The sequence below is a fragment of the Salmo trutta genome, chromosome 5 (assembly GCF_901001165.1).
Source record: "Salmo trutta chromosome 5, fSalTru1.1, whole genome shotgun sequence".
Classification (NCBI taxonomy): domain Eukaryota; kingdom Metazoa; phylum Chordata; class Actinopteri; order Salmoniformes; family Salmonidae; genus Salmo; species Salmo trutta.
The window spans coordinates 186,684-209,382 of NC_042961.1; the positions used below are offsets into that span (position 1 = coordinate 186,684).

Genomic DNA, 22,699 nt, shown 5'->3' on the forward strand with positions numbered 1-22,699 from the left:
AAATAAAAAAACTACCTAAGAACTACAAGTCACATAATTTCACTGAAATTCGTCCCATGATTATGATGACATCGGTCAGAACGTTCACGAAACTGCGTCATATTACGTCGGTGAAGTGCGCACTTATCTCAAGGAAGGTGAACAGAAATCTAGCTACACGCTTGGTATGTAATATATAGCGATTTGACTTGTCTTTTAAACATTGTTAGTAGGATTACTGTGTTTTATTGTTCACATGGTCTATCAATGTCCATATTTGTAGCAACGCTTTCAAGGAGGAAACGAGGTTAACTTGTCAACTCGATAAGATTTAAAACAGCGACTAGCAACTATAGCCAGCAAGCTGCTAAGTTAACTGACGTACGCAATGGTTACAAAACAAGGAACATTCTCTGCCAAATTCAATCAATCAATATATATATATATATATTTATGACTATGAAAGATTGTTTTGGTACTTTTGTGTTAATGATCCTCGTTATTTAATTTAACTTTTCCAAGCTTTGGGATTCTGTAGTTAGCTAACATACTGTGTTATGAAAACCAGAATGATCAGCTTGTAAGCTAGCTATGTTTATCACTCGCCTTTCTATACTGAACAAAGATATAAAAGCAACAATTAAAAGATTTTACTGAGTTACAGTTCTTATAAGGAAATCAGTCAATTGAAATAAATTCATTAGGCCCTAATCTAATGATTTCAAGTTTCTGGGCAGGGGCCCACCCACTAGGGAGCCAGGCCCAGCCAATCCGAATTCGTTTTTCCACAAAGGGCATTATTACGGACAGAAATACTCCTCAGTTTCTTCAGCTGTCCGGGTGGCTGGTCTCAGATGATCCTGCAGTTGAAGAAGCCGGATGTGGAGGTCCTGGGCCGGCGTGGTTACATGTAGTCGGCGGTTTTGTGGCTGGTTTAACTACTGCCAAATTCTGTAAAACGGCTTATGGTAGAGAAATTAACATTACATTCTCTGGCAACAGATCTTGTGGACATTCCTGCAGTCAGCATGCCAATTGCGCGCTCCCTCAAAACTTGAGACATCTGTGGCATTGTGTTGTGTGACAAAACTGCACATTTTAGAGAGTCCTTTTGTCCCCAGCACAAGGTATGCCTGTGTAAGGATCATGCTGTTTAATCATCTTCTTCATATGCCAAACAATGTAGAAATGGAGAACTGCTCGCTAACAGGGATGTAAACAAATTTGAGCACCAAATTTGAGAGAAGGAAGCATTTTTGTGTGTATGGAACATTTCTGGGATCTTTTATTTCAGCTCATGAAACATGGGAGCAACACTTTACATGTTTCTATTTTGTTCACTATAGAAAACGAGCTAGTTGCCTGACAATGACTGTGATAGCAAAGATTTTTTATAACTAACCCAAGATAGACCAGAAACTGTCGTTTCCAATGGGAGCAAATGAATCATAGTTTTGGAAATGAACTGTATGGAGATCAAATATTTAATTGATGAGAAAATTCCAGCCACTGGGCATCTTCTCATCACCATATTTGGTAGTGAGTGGAAAAGCCAACTGGATGCTTCATATTTATACATCCTGTAAAATATCTGGCTCATTGTTCTATCTGTGGTGATACCTCTGGTTCACAGTCTGAGATTATTGGCATATATTTGTTTGGAAAATTTATTCTCACAAGCTCTACAAGCCAGAATGTTGAATACAATTATATTTTAACTTACTTTACCAGTTGTCTGTGCGGTTGCTCCTTTTGCAGGTTGGGAAGTGAGACAATATATCCACAGTAAAGTTTAATTACAAACTTTTCAGAGCGCTGGTATTGAGTTAATATTTCTATCACCTGAAGCATGTGCAGAACCATGTATTCACATGGAAGAACTCTGCAGTATAGAGACAGGCAGAGACTGCTCCTCCAATAGAAATCCCAGATCATGGCGACGTTGATTAGCTCATACGCAGAAACATCATCGGCTCGCGCCAAACTGCGGATGTGTAGGCCGTCAAATCAAAGGCACCCCTTTGATATAAAGTTGTTTTTGAAGAAAATGAGAAGGTGTCAGTTTGTCACTTTCATGAGGTTGAAGTAATAACATGTTCAACTACTGAAGACATTGGCTCCAATGTAGATTGTGCCTTTTTAGATTTCGAGAGTTAACAACTATGTAAGAATTGTTCACTTCTCTCGTTGACTTCTCAAACCCTGGCCTGGTCGGCTTGGTCTGTTTCGCAAGTGTTCCCGGAAGTCTTGCGACATTGCTATAAGTATCCATGCTTCTCTTGTCCCTATTTTCAAATATCCATGCTTCTCTTGTCCCTATTTTCAAGTATCCATGCCTCTCCTGCCTGTATTTTCAAGTATCCATGCTTCTCCTGCCTGTATTTAAGTATCCATGCTTCTCCTGCCTGTATTTAAGTATCCATGCTTCTCCTGCCTGTATTTAAGTATCCATGCTTCTCCTGCCTGTATTTTCAAGTATCCATGCTTCTCCTGCCTGTATTTTCAAGTATCCATGCTTCTCCTGCCTGTATTTTCAAGTATCCATGCTTCTCCTGCCTGTATTTAAGTATCCATGCTTCTCCTGCCTGTATTTAAGTATCCATGCTTCTCCTGCCTGTATTTTCAAGTATCCATGCTTCTCCTGCCTGTATTTTCAAGTATCCATGCTTCTCCTGCCTGTATTTTCAAGTATCCATGCTTCTCCTGCCTGTATTTAAGTATCCATGCTTCTCCTGCCTGTATTTAAGTATCCATGCTTCTCCTGCCTGTATTTTCAAGTATCCATGCTTCTCCTGCCTGTATTTAAGTATCCATGCTGTATTTTCATATTGTGCGCATGCTTCAGGTGATAGAAATGTGAACTCACTACCAGCACTTTGAAAAGTTGACGGAATTCTACTTTCCTGTAGAGATGTAGCACATTCCTAAAAAGGAAAGGAAGTTAAAATATATGATGTATTTGACATTCTGGCTTGCTGAGGTCGTGAGAGGAAACTTTCCTGATCCAAACGCTCATTAATACCCGACGTAGAAATCAATGCAATTCAACATTTGGTTTTCAAGCTAGTGAGCTAAAGTTCGCTGCTTTTAGCCACACGGTTGTATTTACATAGACAAGCGTTGCTCCCTATTGTATTGGGTTGCACAGAAACAGTCAGTGGGAAGCCAGATATTAAATACAATTCAATCAACTTACTGTGCCGGTGGGCAGGACAGTTGGTCATTATGACGGGAATTTGAGACGAAATATCTAAAGGTACGTTTCCAAACGTGTATCTGTTGTAGACCCATTTCCTCTCTGCTTACCTCATGCTTCAGGTGATAAAAATGGATCTGTTTTCAGATTGTAATTCCAGAGCTTCATCATGACCATGTTGGTGAGGCTAGCATGCCTGCGCAGTCTCCCTGTGTCCGGGCTGCGTCCTATGTTGACCCAGGGCTCTCCAGCCCTGAGGAGCTCCACCCTGAAGAGCTGCCCGCCCCTCCTCAAGGTCCACCAGGTAACACATCAGGGACGGGCTTTTGACATTGTTGGACTATTCCAGCACTCACATTTTTACTAAAATAAAATAAGACATTTATAGAACACAAGGCCTGCACTGGGGAAAGAAATGTGTGCACATTTATCTATATGCCAACAGTTTGTAAAAATGCCTTATTGATCATAACCAGTACAGATAACACATCCTAACTACTAAATTGCCTCATATTTAACTTCTTGGGGCTATGTGGGACGTTAGCGTGCCACCCGTGGCGCACCCTATCAACAGCAGGTGCATTTCAAGAGCGGCAAATTTGAAACCAAATAAATGTCAAAATTCAAATTTCTCAAACATACAACTAACTTACAGCCTTTGAAAGATAAACATCTCCTTAATCTAACCACGTTTTCCGATTTCAAAAAGGTTTTACGGGGAAAGCATAAAGTTAGGTTATGTTAGGAGAGTACATTGACAATAGCTGTGTGTAGTGTATTGTCGATTCAAAGACAGGCGTCACCAAAACCATAAAATCAGCTAAAATTATGCACTAACCTTTTACAATCTCCATCAGAGGACACTCCTAGGACATTATGTTAGACAATGCATGCATTTTTAGTTCTATCAAGTTCATATTTATATCTAAAAACAGCGTTTTACTATGGCGTTGATGTTCAGGAAATCGTTTCCCTCCAATACCGGCAGTCAAGTCATGACAACAAAATAATTAATTAATATTAGAAAACATTGGTAAAATATTATATTGTCATTCAAAGAATTATAGATTTACATCTCTTGAACGCAATGGACTTGCCAGATTTAAAATTAACCTTACTGGGAAATCACACTTTGCAATAATCTGAGCACTGCGCCAGAAAAATACGCATTGCGATACAGACTAACCGCCATGTTGGAGAGATCTAAAATCGAAAATACTATGTAAATAATCCATTACCTTTGATTCTCTTCATCAGATGTCACTTCCAAAGAGTCCCAGGTCCATAACGAATGTAGTTTTGTTCAAAAAAAGCTCATCATTTATGTCCAAAAACCTCCGTGTTGTAGCACATGATCTAAGCCAGCCGGACTTCACTTCACATCACGAACGGAAAAAATATATTTACGTTCGTTCAAACGTTGTATCGCATAAATCATTAGGGCCTTTTTAACCAGAACATGAATAAAATTCAAGGCGGACCATTGGGTTCTCTTTTAAAACGTTTCGGAATGAGAGTACCCACCATCAACTCGCGCGCCAGGTGTCTAATGGGCCATCGCCGTTCCAAAGCTCTTCTTCAGTCAGATCTCACTGTAGAAGACTCAAAACACTTTGTAAAGGCTGGGGACATCTTGTGGAAGCAATAGGAAGTGCCAAAACATTCCTCACCCCCTTTGTTTTTCAATGGTATAGGCTTAAAGTCAATTCAACACATCAGGTATCCACTTCCTGTCAGAATCTGTCTCAGGGTTTTGCCTGCCAAATGAGTTCTGTTATACTCACAGACACCATTCAAACAGTTTTTGAAACTTTAGGGTGTTTTCTATCCATATATAATAAGTATATGCATATTGTAGTTACTGGGTAGGATTAGTAACCAGATTAAATCGGGTACATTTTTTTATCCAGCCGTGAAAATACTGCCCCCTATACCCTAACAGGTTAAGCAATAAAAGACAAGTATCATTTGTTAATTTATTGAAACCGTAATATCAACTGGTTAAATTGTATTGTGGAACACAATATTCAAAAAGGCAGTAATCTCAGAAGTGGCGCTTACTTGTAGAAGCCTATGGCTGTGCAATGGTATAGCCTTGTTTTGTTAATTTAGCAGACTATGCTCTTATTTCCCAAGGCCTTATCAGTCAAGACACCTATTTTCTAGTAAAAAACATTGTATTGTAACAGAATAAAACAGAACAGAATAGTGTGAAGTCATCTCACATCTGGAACAGTTACATTCAGTGATCATTTGAAACGGGGCTCAATTTGGTAAGTAGATAAAAAAAAAAAATCTGGTTTACAAAACACAATTGTTATTTTAGATATAGAGCCGTTCAATGTCGCAATTGTAAATGAGAACTTGTTCTCAACTTGCCTACCTGGTTAAATAAAGGTGAAATACAATTTAAAAAAATATAGTTTATTCCACCTGCTCTTTGGAATTTTCTAAATGGATTAGCACTTCCACATTGAGCACTGCATGGGGATGAATTACGGCTACGACATCTGTTTGGTGACTAGGCCTAGGCTTAATGATTCTGATTTTAAAACACGTTCTTTATAAATCTAATGTTTTAGCATATTTTCAGTGTGAAACCTGTCTGTTTACCCCTGGCCTAGGCTATAAGCCTGCTAATCAATCAAGTTAATCCTGTTACCTACACACTGCAGGATTTTGTTCCAACTAGGCACCACACCTTTTTTTACATTTATTTTATTTAACCTTTATTTAACTAGGCAAGCCAGTTAAGAACAAATTCTTATTTACAATGACTGCCAAACCCGGACAACGCTGGGCCAATTGTGTGCCGCCCTATTGGACTCCCGGTCACGGCCAGATGTGGTACAACCTGACCAACTGAGCTAATTGATCAGTTCAGTGATTCCCGAAATGAAACACACAAGGTCTTCCAGGTCAGTTAAATCCAAAACGTAAGGTCAGGGTGGGACTAGCACTTCGCCAAGTAGGGTCGTCACTAGTTACCACAGCCACAAAGTCATAAACCCGTCTATTTCTACAATTTGATCTTCTTAAAATCAGATTTTAAACCTAACCCTTGACCATAACCTTAACCGCACTGTTAACCTTAAATGAACACCAAAAGCACATTTTTGTTTTGATGAATTTTTACTATATAGCCATTTTTTTAACTTTGTGGCTGTGGTAACTAGTGACAACCGCAAAGTAGCCTAAGAGGAAAATGGACTGGATGCAGTTAATACCAACCTGCAGGTCGTTGTTAGAACACACATTTCCCTACTTCAGTCAACAAGTCCAGTTTGAGTTTGTCATAATGATGTCGTCATTTGGCAAGGTATTTAGCTTGTGGATCAATTAAATGTATCGATCAAATGTATTTTATTACAATTTTTAATTAACAAATGTCAACAAACAAAAGAGGAATAGTCGCATGCAAACAAGCATACATACAAACTATTCACATTGCCAGGAATCCTAAACAAACCAATTATATTCATTAATAATACAACAAGTTTTAATTGCCTAAGTGTTTTTCGTTTTAGTTAAAGTAGTGCCATATTGTTTCAATTCATTTATAAAGTGTAAAAAAAATTAACTTTTGAATTAGACCATTTGCATGTGTGAATATGAAATTTACCTAGTATTATTAGCAGTTGAATTAAATATACATCTGTATCTATGTCAGAATTTCTGAAATAAATCATTATATCAAAACCATTAAATGGTACAACTGGTCCTATTTGTTTTGTAACAAAATTCTGTATGTCAATCCCCCCAAAATCTACTATAAATACAGGCAAAAGACATGCAAAATGGTCTCCTCCTCCATTCCACAGAAATCACATTTATAGTCTATTTTCAGCTTGAATCTTTCCAAAACATGTTTCACAGAATACATTCTATGTAACATTTTAAATGAAAATGTATTTATTTAAAAATGTATTTATGATGCCCTTTTTACATCAGGACATGTCACAAAGTGCTATACAGTAACCCAGCCTACAACCCCAAACAGCAAGCAATGCAGATGTAGAATCAGTTAGATTAGTTTTTCTAGGCATTTATTTCTGTAGGTCTAACGGGAGCTTGTGCACGCACGTGTGTTTAGAGGGAGTGGTTGGACACACGAGTGAGTGAGACACTGAGGGGAAAGGGAATTTATGGACAACTGTGGGATGCTTGGCTTGGTTTTCTTTTTTGTTTTGTCTCGCAAATGCACCTGTACCAATGAAACAGTGTCAGAACAATTTTTTTTTAGATCAAATAGTGTTGCAGTATTTTAAAGAACAAAATGGATCTCTGGTTAAAGATATAGTTTAGACGTCTATTTGAGTACACAATTACTCTTCCCCATCCCACACACACACACACTTGCTAAAGCCTCATCAGGTACAGTCATCCCTGACAGAGAAGTTAAGTAAGACACACTTGTCCAGTCAGAGCTCAAAACTGCGACCAAAACACTTTCATTTGACTTGGCAGTGGGACACCAATTTGTTGGGGGTCGCTAGGTTGCCAATGTTTTTGTATGTATGTATGTATATACATACAAGCCCCTATATAAAAGAAATCTAATTGTGAACCAAAAACTACTGTGCCCAGAAAAAAAAAATATATGTATATATTTTTTTTTTTTCTGGGCACAGTAGTTTTTGGTTCACAATTAGATTTTTTTTAAATCCAGGTTTGTTCAAACAGCAATGGGTATGCAAACCAGGTATTCAAAAAGTTTGGTCCAAAGTCTTGGTTGAATCTTGGCGACGCGGAATTCAGTTATCATGTGCTGTTCAAATGAACGTTTCTAAAGGCTTTTGTTAGCAGTTGATGTTACTCTTCAATAACACAAACCCCAAAGCAAATCAGAGGAGGAAAATAGGTTTATTCAAAGAGGATAAATCATAGATGTTATGCTGAGAAGTAGATGGTCATTCTCCCCTGTCCTCAGTGATTCTCTCCAGTGGTTCTCTCCACAGAACAAAGGGACTGAATGTAGTTTTATAATCCAGCCCTAGCCTGAGGTTGATCAATTAGAATTCCTTGCAATAAAACTAGCCAATGGGCCAAATAACAAGTATCTTATTTCAGAAGACATATTCCTCCCATGTCTCTGAATCATTGATCAATAATTACAAAAAAAACACTATTTCCCTTAATCAGTATTACTCTATTGACTTCTCGTCCTTTTGACCTCTCGTCTTCTGGCTCTGTTGTGTATTTATCTTCAACATATTCTTGCACTTTTCCCAAATAAATGTTGACTGCAAAGTAGGTCTACCTGGCAGAATGATATCCTGATGACTTGTATCAATTCTGCAGCATTGGTTTTCCAAACTCTGTCATCACATGTAGCCAACATTGTGCAGTACAAAAACATTGCTAGCCAAATCAAAAATGTATTGTTCATATGCTTGGTAAACAACAGGTGTAGACTAGCAGTGAAATGCTTACTGACGGGTCCTTACCAATAATACAGAGAGACATAAAATAGAGAAATAAGTCATAAGATAACAAAGTTAATAATAAACACTAGATCAATTAATTACACTACATGAAGACACACGGTTGGAATTGATTGAGCCATACAGAACAACTCTGTCTATATGTAGTTGCTATATATCTGCTGAGTTCTCTCTGAGAGGGGGAGATGAAGAGAGATCAGGCTCTCTGTAGCTGGTGGCTCCTTGCCCTGGTTTGTTATGCTGCCGATTTACTCCTTGGTTACCTACTTCTCCAGGTCCAAATGTTTTGGCCCCAAAGCGTGATGGTTTCTATAGCTACTTCACACACATTCCCATGCAGTCACAAGGCTGGCACAGGCTCAATGAGATCTTGAATCTCTCCTAAGGCGGCAAATATTTGGATATGTAAGTCGCCTAAGGCAGCAAATATTTGGATATGTCAGTCGGGGTAGCTTGTTTTGGAGGTGTGTGTTTGTGTTTTTCATATTTTCTCTGGTATTGTCTCTGTCATGTGTTGGCACCCTCCAATGCCCCCTTCTTTGCCTCAGGGTCTTTAGCATGTCATGTTTCAGCTGGCACGTCTCAGGGTCTTTATTTGTCATGTTTCAGCTGGCATGTCTCAGGGTCTTTAGCATGTCATGTTTCAGCTGGCATGTCTCAGGGTCTTTATTTGTCATGTTTCAGCTGGCATGTCTCAGGGTCTTTATTTGTCATGTTTCAGCTGGCATGTCTCAGGGTCATTAGCATGTCATGTTTCAGCTGGCATGTCTCAGGGTCTTTAGCATGTCATGTTTCAGCTGGCATGTCTCAGGGTCTTTAGCATGTCATGTTTCAGCTGGCACGTCTCAGGGTCTATATGTCATGTTTCAGCTGGCATGTCTCAGGGTCTTTAGCATGTCATGTTTCAGCTGGCATGTCTCAGGGTCTTTAGCATGTCATGTTTCAGCTGGCATGTCTCAGGGTCTTTAGCATGTCATGTTTCAGCTGGCATGTCTCAGGGTCTTTAGCATGTCATCTTTCAGCTGGCATGTCTCAGGGTCTTTAGCATGCCATGTTTCAGCTGGCATGTCTCAGGGTCTATAGTATGTCATGTTTCAGCTGGCATGTCTCAGGGTCATTAAATCAAATGTTATTTGTCACATGCTTTATGTAGACTACCAGTGAAATTCTTACTTATGGGCCCTTCCCAGCAATGCAGAGAGGAAAATAAAAATAGTAATACGAGGAACGGTAACTTGGCTATATACACGTGTTACCAGTACCGAGTCGATGTGCAGGGCTACAAGGTAATTGAGGTCGATATGTACATATAAGTAGGGATAAAGTGACTAGGCAACAGGATAGATAATAAACAGTAACATCAGCAAATGTGATGAGTCAAAAGAGTTAGTCTGGGTAGCTATTGGTTCATTATTTACCGGTCTTATGGCTTGGGAGTAGAAACTGTTCAGGATCCTGTTGGTTCCAGATTTGGTACACTGGTACCACTTGCCGTGTGGTAGCAGAGAGAAAAGCATGGCTTGGGAGGCTGGAATCTTTGACAACTTTTAGGTCCTTCCGCTGACACCGCCTGGTATAGACGTCCTGGATGGCATGGATCTCGGCCCCAGGGATGTCCTGGGCAGTACGCACTACCCTCTGTAGCGCCTTACGGTCAGATGCCAAGCAGTTGCCATACCACGCGTTGATGCAGCCAGTCAATATGCTCTCAATGGTGCAGCTGTAGAACTTCTTGAGAATCTGAAGGCCTTGCCAAGTCTTTTCAGCCTCCTGAGGGGGAGCTGAGCAAACTTGATGGCGTTGGAGCTATGCGTGACCATGCAGTCATGGGTGAACAGGGAGTACAGGAGGGGACTAAGCACGCACCCCTGAGGGACCCCCATCTTCAGTGTCAGTTTGGTGGATGTGTTGTTGCCTACCCTCACCACCTGGGGGTGGCCCGTTAGGAAGTCCAGGATCCAGTTGAAGAGGGAGGTGTTAAGTCCCAGAGTCCTTAGTTTAGTCATGAGCATGGAGGGTACTATAGTGTTGAAAGCTCGGCTGTAGTCAATTCTCACATATGTGTTATTTTTGTCCAGGTGGGAGAGGGCAGTGTGAAGTGCGATAGAGATTGTGTTAGCTGTGGAGTTGTTGGGGTGGTATGCAAATTAAAGTGTGTCCAGGATGATGGTGTTGATGTGAGCCATGACCAGCCTTTCAAAGCATTTCATGGCTACAGGATGATAGTCATTTAGACAGGTTACCTTGGCGTTCATGGGCACAGGGACTATGGTGGTCTGCTTGAAACATGTTGGTTTTACAGACTGGGTCAGGGAGAGGTTGAAAATGTCAGTGAAGACACTTGCCAGCTGGTCAGTGCTTGCTCTGAGTACGAGTCCTGGTAATCTGAATGTTAACCTGTTTAAAGGTCTCACATCAGCTATGTAGAGCATGATCACACAGTCCAGAACAGCTTGTACTTTCATGCATGATTCAGTGTTGCTTGCCTCGAAGCAAGCATAGAAGGTTTTTAGCTTGTCCGGTAGGCTTGCGTCAATGGGCAGCTCGCCGCTGGGTTTCCTTTTGTAATCTGTGATAGATTGCCAACCCTGCTACATCCGACGAACATCAGAGCAGGCGTAGTAGGATTCGATCTTAGTCCTGTGTTGAAGCTTTGCCTGTTTGATGGCTCGTCGGAGGTTGTACTGGAATTTGTTACAAGCATTAGTGTCTTTCCCCCCCCCCCAGATAGCAGCCATGGATTACAGCTCTAGCCTGTAATCCATGGCTGCTGTTTGGGATATGTACGTACAGTGCCTTGCAAAAGTACTTACCCCCCTTGGCGGTTTTCCTATTTCTTTGCACTACAACCTGTAATTTAAATTCATTTTAATTTGGATTTCATCTAATGGACATACACAAAATAGTCCAAATTGGTGAAGTGAAATGAAAAAAATAACTTGCTTCAAAAAAATTGAAAAAAATAAATAAATGGAACAGTGGTGCATGTATATGTATTCACCCCCTTTACTATGAAGCCCCTAAATAAGATCTGGTGCAACCAATTACCTTCAGAAGTCACATAATTAGTTAGATTGCATACAGGTGGACTTTATTTAAGTGTCATATTATCTGTCACATGATCTCAGTATGTATACACCTGTTCTGAAAGGCCCCAGAGTTTGCAACACCACCATGCAAGGGGAACCACCAAGCAAGCGGCACTATGAAGATCAAGGAGCTCTCCAAACAGGTCAGGGACAAAGTTGTGGAGAAGTACAGATCAGGGCTGGGTTACAAAAAAATATCCTAAACTTTGAACATCCCACAGAGCACCATTAAATCCATTATTAAAAAATGGAAAGAATAGGGCACCACAACAAACCTGCCAAGAGAGGGCCACCCACCAATACTCACGGACCAGGCAAGGAGGGCATTAATCAGGGAGGCAACAAAGAGACCAAAAATAACCCTGAAGGAACTGCAAAGCTCCACAGCGGAGATCGGCGTATCTGTCCATAGGACCACTTTTAAGCTGTACACTCCACAGAGCTGGGCTTTATGGAAGAGTCCATAAAAAAATAACCAAACATGTTTGGTGTTTGCCAAAAGGCATGTGGGAGACTCTCCAAAAATATGGAAGAAGGTACTCTGGTCAGATGAGACTAAAATAGATTTTCTTTGGCCATCAAGGAAACGCTATGTCTGGCGCAAACCCAACACCTCATCACCACGAGAACACCATCCCCACAGTGAAGCATGGTGGTGGCAGCATAATGCTGCGGGGATGTTTTTCATCTGCAGGGACTGGGAAACTGGTCCGAATTGAAGGAATGATGGATGGCTCTAAATACAGGGAAATTCTTGAGGGGAAACCTTTTTGTCTTCAAGAGATTTGAGACTGGGACGGAGGTTCACCTTCCAGCAGGACAATGACCCTAAGCATACTGCTAAAGCAACACTCAAGTGGTTTAAGGGGAAACATTTTAAATGTCTTGGAATGGCCTAGTCAAAGCCTAGACCTCAATCCATTTGAGAATCTGTGGTATGACTTAAAGATTGCTGCACATCAGCGGAACCCATCCATCTTGAAGGAGCAGGTTTGCCTTGAAGAATTGGCAAAAATCCCAGTGGATAGATGTGCCAAGCTAATAGAGACATACCCCAAGAGACTTGGAGCTGTATTTGCTGCAAAAGGTGACTCTACAAAGTATTGACTTTGGAGGGGGTGAATAGTTAAGCACGCTCAAGTTATTAGTTTTTTTGTCTTATTTCTTGTTTGTTTCACAATAAATACTTTGCATCTTCAAAGTGGTAGGCATGTTGTGTAAATCAAATGGTACAAACCAAAAATCTATTTTCATTCCAGGTTGTAAGGCAACAAAATAGGAAAAATGCCAAGGGGATGAATACTTTCGCAAGCCGCTGTTCAGTCACTGGGGACGACGTCGTCATTGCACATACAGTTGAAGTCGGAAGTTTACATACTTAGGTTGGAGTCATCAAAACTCGTTTTTCAACCACTCCACAAATTTCTTGTTGACTTGCCAAAACTATAGTTTGTTAACATCTACTTTGTGCATGACACAAGTCATTTTTCCAACACTTGTTAACAGACAGATTATTTCACTTATAATTCACTGTATCACAATTCCAGTGGGTCAGAAGTTTACATACACTAAGTTGACTGTGCCTTTAAACAGCTTGATAATTCCAGAAAATGATGTCATGGCTTTAGAAGCTTCTGATAGGCTAATTGACATCATTTGAGTCAATTGGAGGTGTACCTGTGAATGTATGTCAAGGCCTACCTTCAAACTCAGTGCTTGACATCATGAGAAAATCAAAAGAAATCAGCCAAGACCTCAGAAAAATGTAGACCTCCAAAAGTCTGGTTCATCCTTGGGAGCAATTTTCAAATGCCTGAAGGTACCACGTTAATCTGTACAAACAATTGTGTGTAAGTATAAACACCATGGGACCACGCAGCCGTCATACCGCTCAGGAAGGAGACGCGTTCTGTCTCCTAGAGATGAACGTACTTTGGTGCGAAAATTGCAAATCAATCCCAGAAAAACAGCAAAGGACCTTGTGAAGGTGATGGAGCAAACGGTACAAAAGTATCTATTTCCACAGTAAACCGAGTCCTATATCGACACAACCTGAAAGGCCGCTCAGAAAGGAAGAAGCCACTGCTCCAAAACCGCCATAAAAAAGCCAAACTATGGTTTGCAGCTGCACATGGGGACAAAGATTGTACTTTTTGGAGAAATGTTCTCTGGTCTGATGAAACAAAAATAGAACTATTTGGCCATAATGACCATCGTTATGTTTGGAGGATTAAGGGGGAGTCTTGCAGGCTGAAGAACACCATCCCAACCGTGAAGCACGGGGTGGCAGCATCATGTTGTGGGGGTGCTTTGCTGCAGGAGGTCTGGTGCACTTCACAAAATAGATGGCATCTTGAAGGAAAATTCTGTAGATGTTGCTTCTATATATATATATATATATATATATTGAAGCAACATCTCAAGACATCAGTCAGGAAGTTAAAGCTTGGTTGCAAATGGGTTTTCCAAATGGACAATGACTCCAAGCATACTTCCAATGTTGTGGCAAAATGGCTTAAGGACAACAAAGTCAAGGTATTGGTAATTTTTTTTGTGTGTGGATGGGCTACTTGCTCAGCCTGCAAATGAAAGATTTGCGCATCATCCTCTTTCTGTGCCGGTATTCTTTTCATTCAGGACAGTAGTTTTCCGTTGGTATTGGTGCGCTGTGCCACTGGCAAATTTACCTGAATGCCAAGCCCTGCAAGGTCATGCTAATTAAAGTTGGCTAGTCATTATTAGCCTGGTTTTGTATGGAATGCAGGCACATTATGGGACACAGGTAATGACTAGAGCCCTGCCAGTACTGATGATGATAAATGGACCCGTTTTAGACAATAGTGAATGCGTTACGGTGGGGGGGGTTCTACTAAGATAACATATGGAGTTGTTTTAACATGGTCATACCATGGATCATTTAGCTATTTCATTGAGTTTTAGGACCCTTAAGATATCAAAAAACAATTATATCTAATTTTATTATATATATATATATATATATATATATATATATATATATATATATATATATAAATAAATAAAATATTTCATGAAACATTGAATTTAGCCTTACTGCTATTAGCCCATAGAAACACATTGAATAACAACTTCATACATGGTTAAACAGATTTTTATGGCAATTATTATTTATTTATTATGCTAATAAGATTTCTGCGGGGCTATGGACAGCGACTAATTTTTCTTTGAAAGACCACTACCTGTGGACAATTTGTATGTCTTCAATTGTAGGTCAACATGCCGTAATAATAACTGATTTTGGGTAATATTTAAGCTTTATTTTCCTCTTTCATCAGGGCTATTCCACCAAATCCAGATTTGGTTTCCGTCGTGGGAAAACGGCCAAGGACCAGCTCCAACAGGCAGCTTTCCAGCCAGCAACTGATACTGCCATCAGAAGTGAATATATTGACTTACTAAACCACTGTTAAAAATGTCACCTCACAACACAAACGTCTGCTTGCTAGGGGGGCAGGATGGACCTGTCATGTAAACATAGCTGAAATAAACACAGGCCCATCTCACACCCCTCACAGTTACATCATGAAGTCAGTACCTTTAACATGTGCTGGTCAGCACCAGGTTTTAACTGGTGTAAATGTGCTATTTATTCCCTTACAGTGGATAACATGGGCAGGATGTTCCTGGCTGGAGGGGCTGCTGTAGGCCTGGGAGCTCTGTGCTACTACGGACTAGGCATGTCCAATGAGATCGGTGCCATCGAGAGGGCAGTGTAAGTGCTGATGCTTCCATTGGTAGTGTGTGTTGTCCCTTGGTAGTGTGTGTGTGTGTGTGTGTGTGTGTGTGTGTGTGTGTGTGTGTGTTGTACTAGTGTTGTCCCATGGTAGTGTGTGTGTGTGTGTGTGTGTGTGTTGTACTAGTGTTGTCCCATGGTAGTGTGTGTGTGTTGTCCCATGGTAGTGTGTGTGTGTTGTACTAGTGCTGTCCCATGGTAGTGTGTGTGTGTTGTCCCATGGTAGTGTGTGTGTGTTGTACTAGTGTTGTCCCATGGTAGTGTGTGTGTGTGTGTGTTGTACTAGTGTTGTCCCATGGTTGTGTGTGTGTGTGTGTGTGTGTGTGTGTGTTGTACTAGTGTTGTCCCATGGTAGTGTGTGTGTTGTACTGGTATTGTCCCATGGTAGTGTGTGTGTTGTACTGGTATTGTCCCTTGGTAGTGTGTGTGTGTTGTACTGGTATTATCCTATGGTAGTGTGTGTGTGTGTGTGTGTTGTACTGGTATTGTCCCATGATAGTCTGTGTGTGTTGTACTGGTATTGTCCCATGATAGTCTGTGTGTGTTGTACTGGTATTATCCCATGGTAGTGTGTGTGTGTTGTACTGGTATTGTCCCATGGTAGTGTGTGTGTGTGTGTTGTACTGGTATTGTCCCATGGTAGTGTGTGTGTGTTGTACTGGTATTGTCCCATGGTAGTGTGTGTGTGTTGTACTGGTATTGTCCCATGGTAGTGTGTGTGTGTGTGTGTGTTGTACTGGTATTGTCCCATGGTAGTGTGTGTGTGTGTGTGTGTGGTACTGGTATTATCCTGTGTGTGTGTGTGTGTGTGTGTGTGTGTGTGTGTGTGTGTGTGTGTGTGTGTGGTACTGGTATTATCCTGTGTGTGTGTGTGTGTGTGTGTGTGTGGTACTGGTATTATCCTATGGTAGTGTGTGTGTGTGTGTGTGTGTTGTACTGGTATTATCCCATGGTAGTGTGTGTGTTGTACTGGTATTGTCCCATGGTAGAGTGTGTGTGTGTGTTGTGTGTGTGTGTGTGTGTGTGTGTGTATTGTATTGTACTGGTATTATCCCATGACGTTAGTGGTTTAACAATTCAACTGGTATCAGGTACATGTGTCATTGTTATTACTGCAGCTATTTCTGTGTAGTTCTATGGGTTTCACCACAACTCAAAGGAATGTGTTACTTTGTATCTGTGTCCCAAATGGAACCCTATTCCCTACAGAGTGCACTCACTCAGAGCCCTAATGATTCCTGGTTGAGTATAGTGCCCTATGTTGGGAACAGGGTGCCAATTGTGCAGGTATATCAACACGTGTTGTCCTCTGTAGATGTTTATTTTCCCTGTGTCTCTGGCCCCAGTATCTGGCCCCAGTACGTGAAGGACAGGATCCACTCCACCTACATGTACTTTGCAGGCAGTGTGGGGATGACAGCTCTGTCGGCTGTAGCCGTCAGCAGGACCCCAGCCCTCATGGGTGTCATGATGAGAGGATCCTGGCTGGTAATTCACATTTTATTATTTAACCAGCTTTTATTATTTCACCTGGATTTAACCAGTCAGGACAGCTTTTATTATTTCACCTGGATTTAACCAGTCAGGACAGCTTTTATTATTTCACCTGGATTTAACCAGTCAGGACAGCTTTTATTATTTCACCTGGATATTACAGCGAGGTAGCCACGGGACCAAAACAGTGGGGAAGTTGAGCCTCACGCTTCAACGCATTTAGTTGTTGTGGATATTGACCCACTATGGTGTTCACTTTCTGCATCTACGTCATATCGCTGAGTTTACCTTCAAGGAAATATTAGTATTTACGATGACTGTTGCCACAGGGCCAGTGACTAATGACTAAAAGTATATCTGCATCCACTGAATGTTATTAACCCTTAAAGGAGAGTAGTGGTTTGAGGGCCCACCTAACCTCATTGTTTTGTGTTGATACATCTGGTGCTGATTTTCAAACCATTGTGTATGATTTCCAGACACTTTTCAATAGCCACTGTGGGTATTTTTTTGTTGTTATTAAAATAATAGACGTTTGTCATTTTTGTTCACCAGGCTATTGGAGCTACCTTTGCAGCCATGATTGGAGCAGGCATGCTGGTCAGATCTATCTCTTATGACCAGAGCCCAGGAGCCAAACATCTAGCCTGGATGCTACATGCAGGTGTTGGACTGCTTTACCTTCTCACTTTACCAAGCATTTGTCAATTAAACGTCCTACTTGCTTGTTTTCACCACTAGAGGGCAGTACTATAAAGGTTCAGAATACCCTCACTATGCAGCAGCAGTCGACTTGAATGGAACAGGGTTTTCTAGTACTTACCATACTGGTGCTGTGACTGTTAAATACCAGATCTGTTTTCTTTAATATATAACAGTCCATTTTCAACCCTCTCAAAAATGTTTTCTTGCGTAACATCATTATTTGGAAACGGCATATTGATGATATTTTTGTTCTATGGAGGAGTGATGCAAAATATATATTTTTGTTCTATGGAGGGGTGATGCAAAATATATATTTTTGTTCTATGGCAAAACAGCTCCAGGCGTTCCATGCTTTTCTTAACTCTTGTTCTGAACATTTTGAGATTTACTATGTAATCTGATACACGTCAAATCAGTTTTCTTGATCTTCTGATCCTGTGTGAGGATAATGTTCTATATACTGATCTTTACAGGAAACCTACTGATCGTAACAATTTGTTGAGGGCTGATAGTTGTCACCCGCTTCCCTTGAAAAGCATTGTGCCCTACAGCCAATTCTGTCCAATCAAAAGAATTTGTAAAAAACAATCAGATTTCGACAGAAATATGGCTGAGACGCACAGAAAGTTCAAGGAGAGGGGGTACAAAAATGATCAGATTAATATTGCCATTGAGAAAATTCAAAACAAAACGAGATATTACCTTTTTCAAGGTCAGTCTCGCAAAAAGACACATTCTTGCGTTCTCACTACCCGCTATTCAAAGCGCTCTGAACAAATTAAGGGAATCGTTCTCAAACATTGGCACATTCTAAAATCCGATGATAGTCTCGGAAAATGTGTTTTCGGACCTTCCCTTGGTCGTATTCTCGCGGGGCAGAAATCTCAGACCAATTGGTACACTCTGATTTACCACCCCAAGATATTCCTGAACAACGTCTATTTGCGCCCCTACTGGATGGAAATTACAAGTGTAATGGCTGTGCTCAATGCAATGGCCCTTATAAATGTAAATCCTTCAAACACCCACAAATCGATCCCAATCATAGGTGTTATTACATGCTCCACTAAGGCAGTTATTTATCTTATAACTTGTCCTTGTGGTAAATGATGTGGGTAAAACAAAGCGTGAATTAAAAGTACGTATCTCAGAGCATCGTAGCACCATTGGGTGCAAAAACTTGACTTACCCAGTTGCGGCCCACTTTATGGAAGCAAACCACTCGATTTCGTCACTCTCCCTAGGAGAGGGGGTGACCTCAACAATTTATTGTTAAAACGAGAGGCTGACTGGATCTTTAATTTAAAGACCCTTGCTCCCTTCAGTCTCGATGTAGACTTTGATCTGAAGCCATTCTTGTGATTTTTGTGACTTTGCCATTGTAATTGTTTGTAAGCTTGTGTAGTCTAAAATGTATCTATGATCGTATGCTATCCATTTGTTCTTTTGTATGTTCTTTGTATGCCATTTTTATATTTCAGAGTTAACCAATGATATTAGGCCACATTTGGCCATGATTACAGACACCTGTGTGTCTTCTGACACTATATAAACGAGTCATCTCGCAGTGTTTGTGACCATACCCTGATGAAGACAGCTTGGCTGTCGAAACGTTGGATATTCAATTTTTGCATCTGAGCTCCGAGTGTGCGGCTCTCCCTTATTTTCAAGTTTTCTACTCCGCTAGCCAGCACCTCGCCTTTAATAGGTGTGCGTTTCTTTTTCTTCTATATATATATATAACCTCTTTATTTGGACTTCAGATGATTAAATAGCCGTGTAGCTAAAATCTGGTGCTTTTTCATGTTTGATGTACGTACATGGTCCTTTTTAAACTAGCCTAATAAATTAATCAATCCATTTGTCCCTGTGTTTCCAGGTGTGATGGGAGCGGTCATAGCCCCCATGACTCTGCTAGGTGGGCCCCTGATGATGAGGGCAGCCTGGTACACAGCGGGCATTGTGGGGGGTCTGTCCACCGTGGCCATGTGTGCCCCCAGTGAGAAGTTCCTCAACATGGGAGGACCCCTGGCGGTGGGATTCGGAGTCGTCTTCGCCTCCTCCATCGGTTAGTATCTTTAGATCAATATCCCTGGCTGTGGTCTCCACCACCTCCATCTATTAGTATCTAGATCAATATCCCTGGCTGTGGGTTTCAGTGGTCTCCACCACCTCCATCTATTAGTATCTAGATCAATATCCCTGGCTGTGGGTTTCAGTGGTCTCCACCACCTCTATCTGTTAGTATCTTTAGATCAATATCCCTGGCTGTGGTCTCCACCTCCTCCATCTGTTAGTATCTTTAGATCAATATCCCTGGCTGTGGGTTTCAGTGGTCTCCACCACCTCCATCTGTTAGTATCTATAGATCAATATCCCTGGCTGTGGTCTCCACCTCCTCCATCTGTTAGTATCTTTAGATCAATATCCCTGGCTGTGGGTTTCAGTGGTCTCCACCACCTCCATCGGTTAGTAGGCATTTCTTCACAATCTGTTTTATTATGGTCCAATTCACAAAGGAACATAAAATGCGGGGATGTAAACAACATACTTTTAGAGGACAACTAAATGGTTATTGTCTTTTTTAAGTGTTTATCAATGAAAAACAACATGGTAGACAGACATCAATGAAGTCTATTGAACCATAACCTTTTGTTCCATCAAACCCAGTAAATTGTTAGTGGAGTATTCAAGATACCAGTGTGCTGGAGTTTCTTCTTTTTCAAATGGCATTATTTAGGATTTGGCTCTCTGGTGACAAACACCCTTGACACATAATTTCTCCTCAGTTATTAATTGAACTTGAGGACATGGTATTAATACAATGTCCTCTCCACTCTCTCTGTCCCCAGGCTCAATGTTCCTGCCCCCTACCTCAGCGATGGGAGCAGGCCTGTACTCCATCGCTATCTACGGAGGTCTGGTCCTCTTCAGCATGTTCCTGCTCTACGACACCCAGAAGGTCATCAAGAGGGCGGAGACGTACCCCATGTACGGGATGCAGAAATACGACCCCATCAACTCGTAAGTGACGTCTGCAGAGTAATCTTTACTGCAGTGTCTGATTTCTGTACCTTACTGTTCAAACAGATATAAAGAGAACTAGTCCAGTTCTGTACCTTACTGTTTAAACAGATATAAAGAGAACTAGTCCAGTTCTGTACCTTACTGTTTAAACAGATATAAAGAGAACTAGTCCAGTTCTGTATCCTACTGTTTAAACAGATATAAAGAGAACTAGTCCAGTTCTGTACCTTACTGTTTAAACAGATATAAAGAGAACTAGTCCAGTTCTGTACCTTACTGTTTAAACAGATATAAAGAGAACTAGTCCAGTTCTGTACCTTACTGTTTAAACAGATATAAAGAGAACTAGTCCAGTTCTGTACCTTACTGTTTAAACAGATATAAAGAGAACTAGTCCAGTTCTGTACCTTACTGTTTAAACAGATGGTCAACCAGTCCATTTATCCTGTTTATTTTTTATTTCTTTGTCCTGCTTCAATATATAGTGAACAAAAATATAAACGCAACATGTAAAGTGTTGGTCCCATGTTTCATGAGCTGAAACAGAAGAGCCCCAACATTTTCTATACGTACAAAAAGCTTATTATTCTAAAATGTGATATGAAACTGACGGTTGGTGTTATCCTGTCTTGTACGGTGATATGAAACTGACGGTTGGTGTTATCCTGTCTTGTATGGTGTTTATCCTGTCTTGTACGGTGATAAGAAACTGACGGTTGGTGCTTTGTGGTGTGATCCTGTCTTGTAGGTGCATGGGGATCTACATGGACACTCTGAACATCTTCATGAGGATGGTGATGATTCTGTCCGGCGGCGGAAACAGAAAGAAATAAAAGACCTTCCAGTCTGACTTTACATCCACGTTAAACCTTCAAACTTCCACAGAGTTGAACAACAACTATATGTTCTACAATTAGCACCATACACCAGCTGTTACATACTATTAGTTTGAAAACTTATTTTCAACTGACACAATAATAAATGTGTTGCTTTTGTGTGAAGAAGAGGATTGCAATTTCCTAGAGCATATTTCCACTCATCCAAGCAGACAACTTGCTCTGTTCTATATTCAGAATGTTTAAAAATATGCTTTTGTCTTGATTCTGCGGGAGGCATGTTTTGATTTCGAGTGGGGGTTGTTCATGGGGATATCTGTCAACATCACAGATCGCCCCTCAGTCTCCTTCTCTAATTGTTCCTTTATATTTATTTCCACTTTGAGGTGGGTGTTCCCATTCCTGACAAGCAAGACAAAGATGGACAAACGTCAGATATTTATATCATCCCTCAGCCTTGTACTTCTTCTAGCCTCCACACATACAGTACGTGCGACTGTGTGCTTAACTCCTTGACAGAGACTGAACTTGGATGTGTTGTATAGGGCCGAGCCTTGGAGCAGTGGTGCTTTGACATGTGGTTTCTGTTAGAATGAAAGTGATCTACGCTGTTCTGGTGTCATTCAATAAAGTGAAAGAGAACACAGTTGGTGTATTTATGTTGAGCTATTTCATGAAAACAAATGGACATTTTGGGAGCATATTGATCAGTGTTATTCACTGAATAATTTGTGTGATACTGTCGAGGCTCGTCTTGACTGTTTTCAGTAACATCTTGGTCAGGAGAATCTCTACTAAGTAACAGTACGAGGAAAATAATATCACCTTTTATTCACCATTTACATATACCGGGAGGAAAGCCCTTCTGGATTAAGATCACTGATGGGAGGAAAGCCCTTCTGGATTAAGATCACTGAGGGGAGGAAAGCCCTTCTGGATAAAGATCACTGACAGGAGGAAAGCCCTTCTGGATTAAGATCACTGAGGGGAGGAAAGCCCTTCTGGATTAAGATCACTGAGGGGAGGAAAGCCCTTCTGGATAAAGATCACTGACAGGAGGAAAGCCCTTCTGGATTAAGATCACTGATGGGAGGAAAGCCCTTCTAGATTAAGATCACTGATGGGAGGAAAGCCCTTCTAGATAAAGATCACTGACA

The 22,699-nt window shown here is 40.9% G+C and overlaps 1 protein-coding gene across 1 annotated transcript; it reads left to right on the top strand.

Moving 5' to 3' along the window:
• Positions 1–68: 68 nt before the first annotated feature.
• LOC115193482 (growth hormone-inducible transmembrane protein-like) lies at positions 69–22,188 on the top strand. The gene is made up of 9 exons (XM_029752164.1): positions 69–164; positions 3,323–3,479; positions 15,023–15,125; positions 15,348–15,459; positions 16,827–16,968; positions 17,530–17,638; positions 19,559–19,747; positions 20,532–20,703; positions 21,455–22,188. The coding sequence occupies exons 2-9, from the start codon at positions 3,345–3,347 to the stop codon at positions 21,537–21,539; spliced, it is 1,047 nt and encodes a 348-aa protein (XP_029608024.1). The 5' UTR covers positions 69–164; positions 3,323–3,344; the 3' UTR covers positions 21,540–22,188.
• The last annotated feature ends 511 nt before the right edge of the window (positions 22,189–22,699 follow it).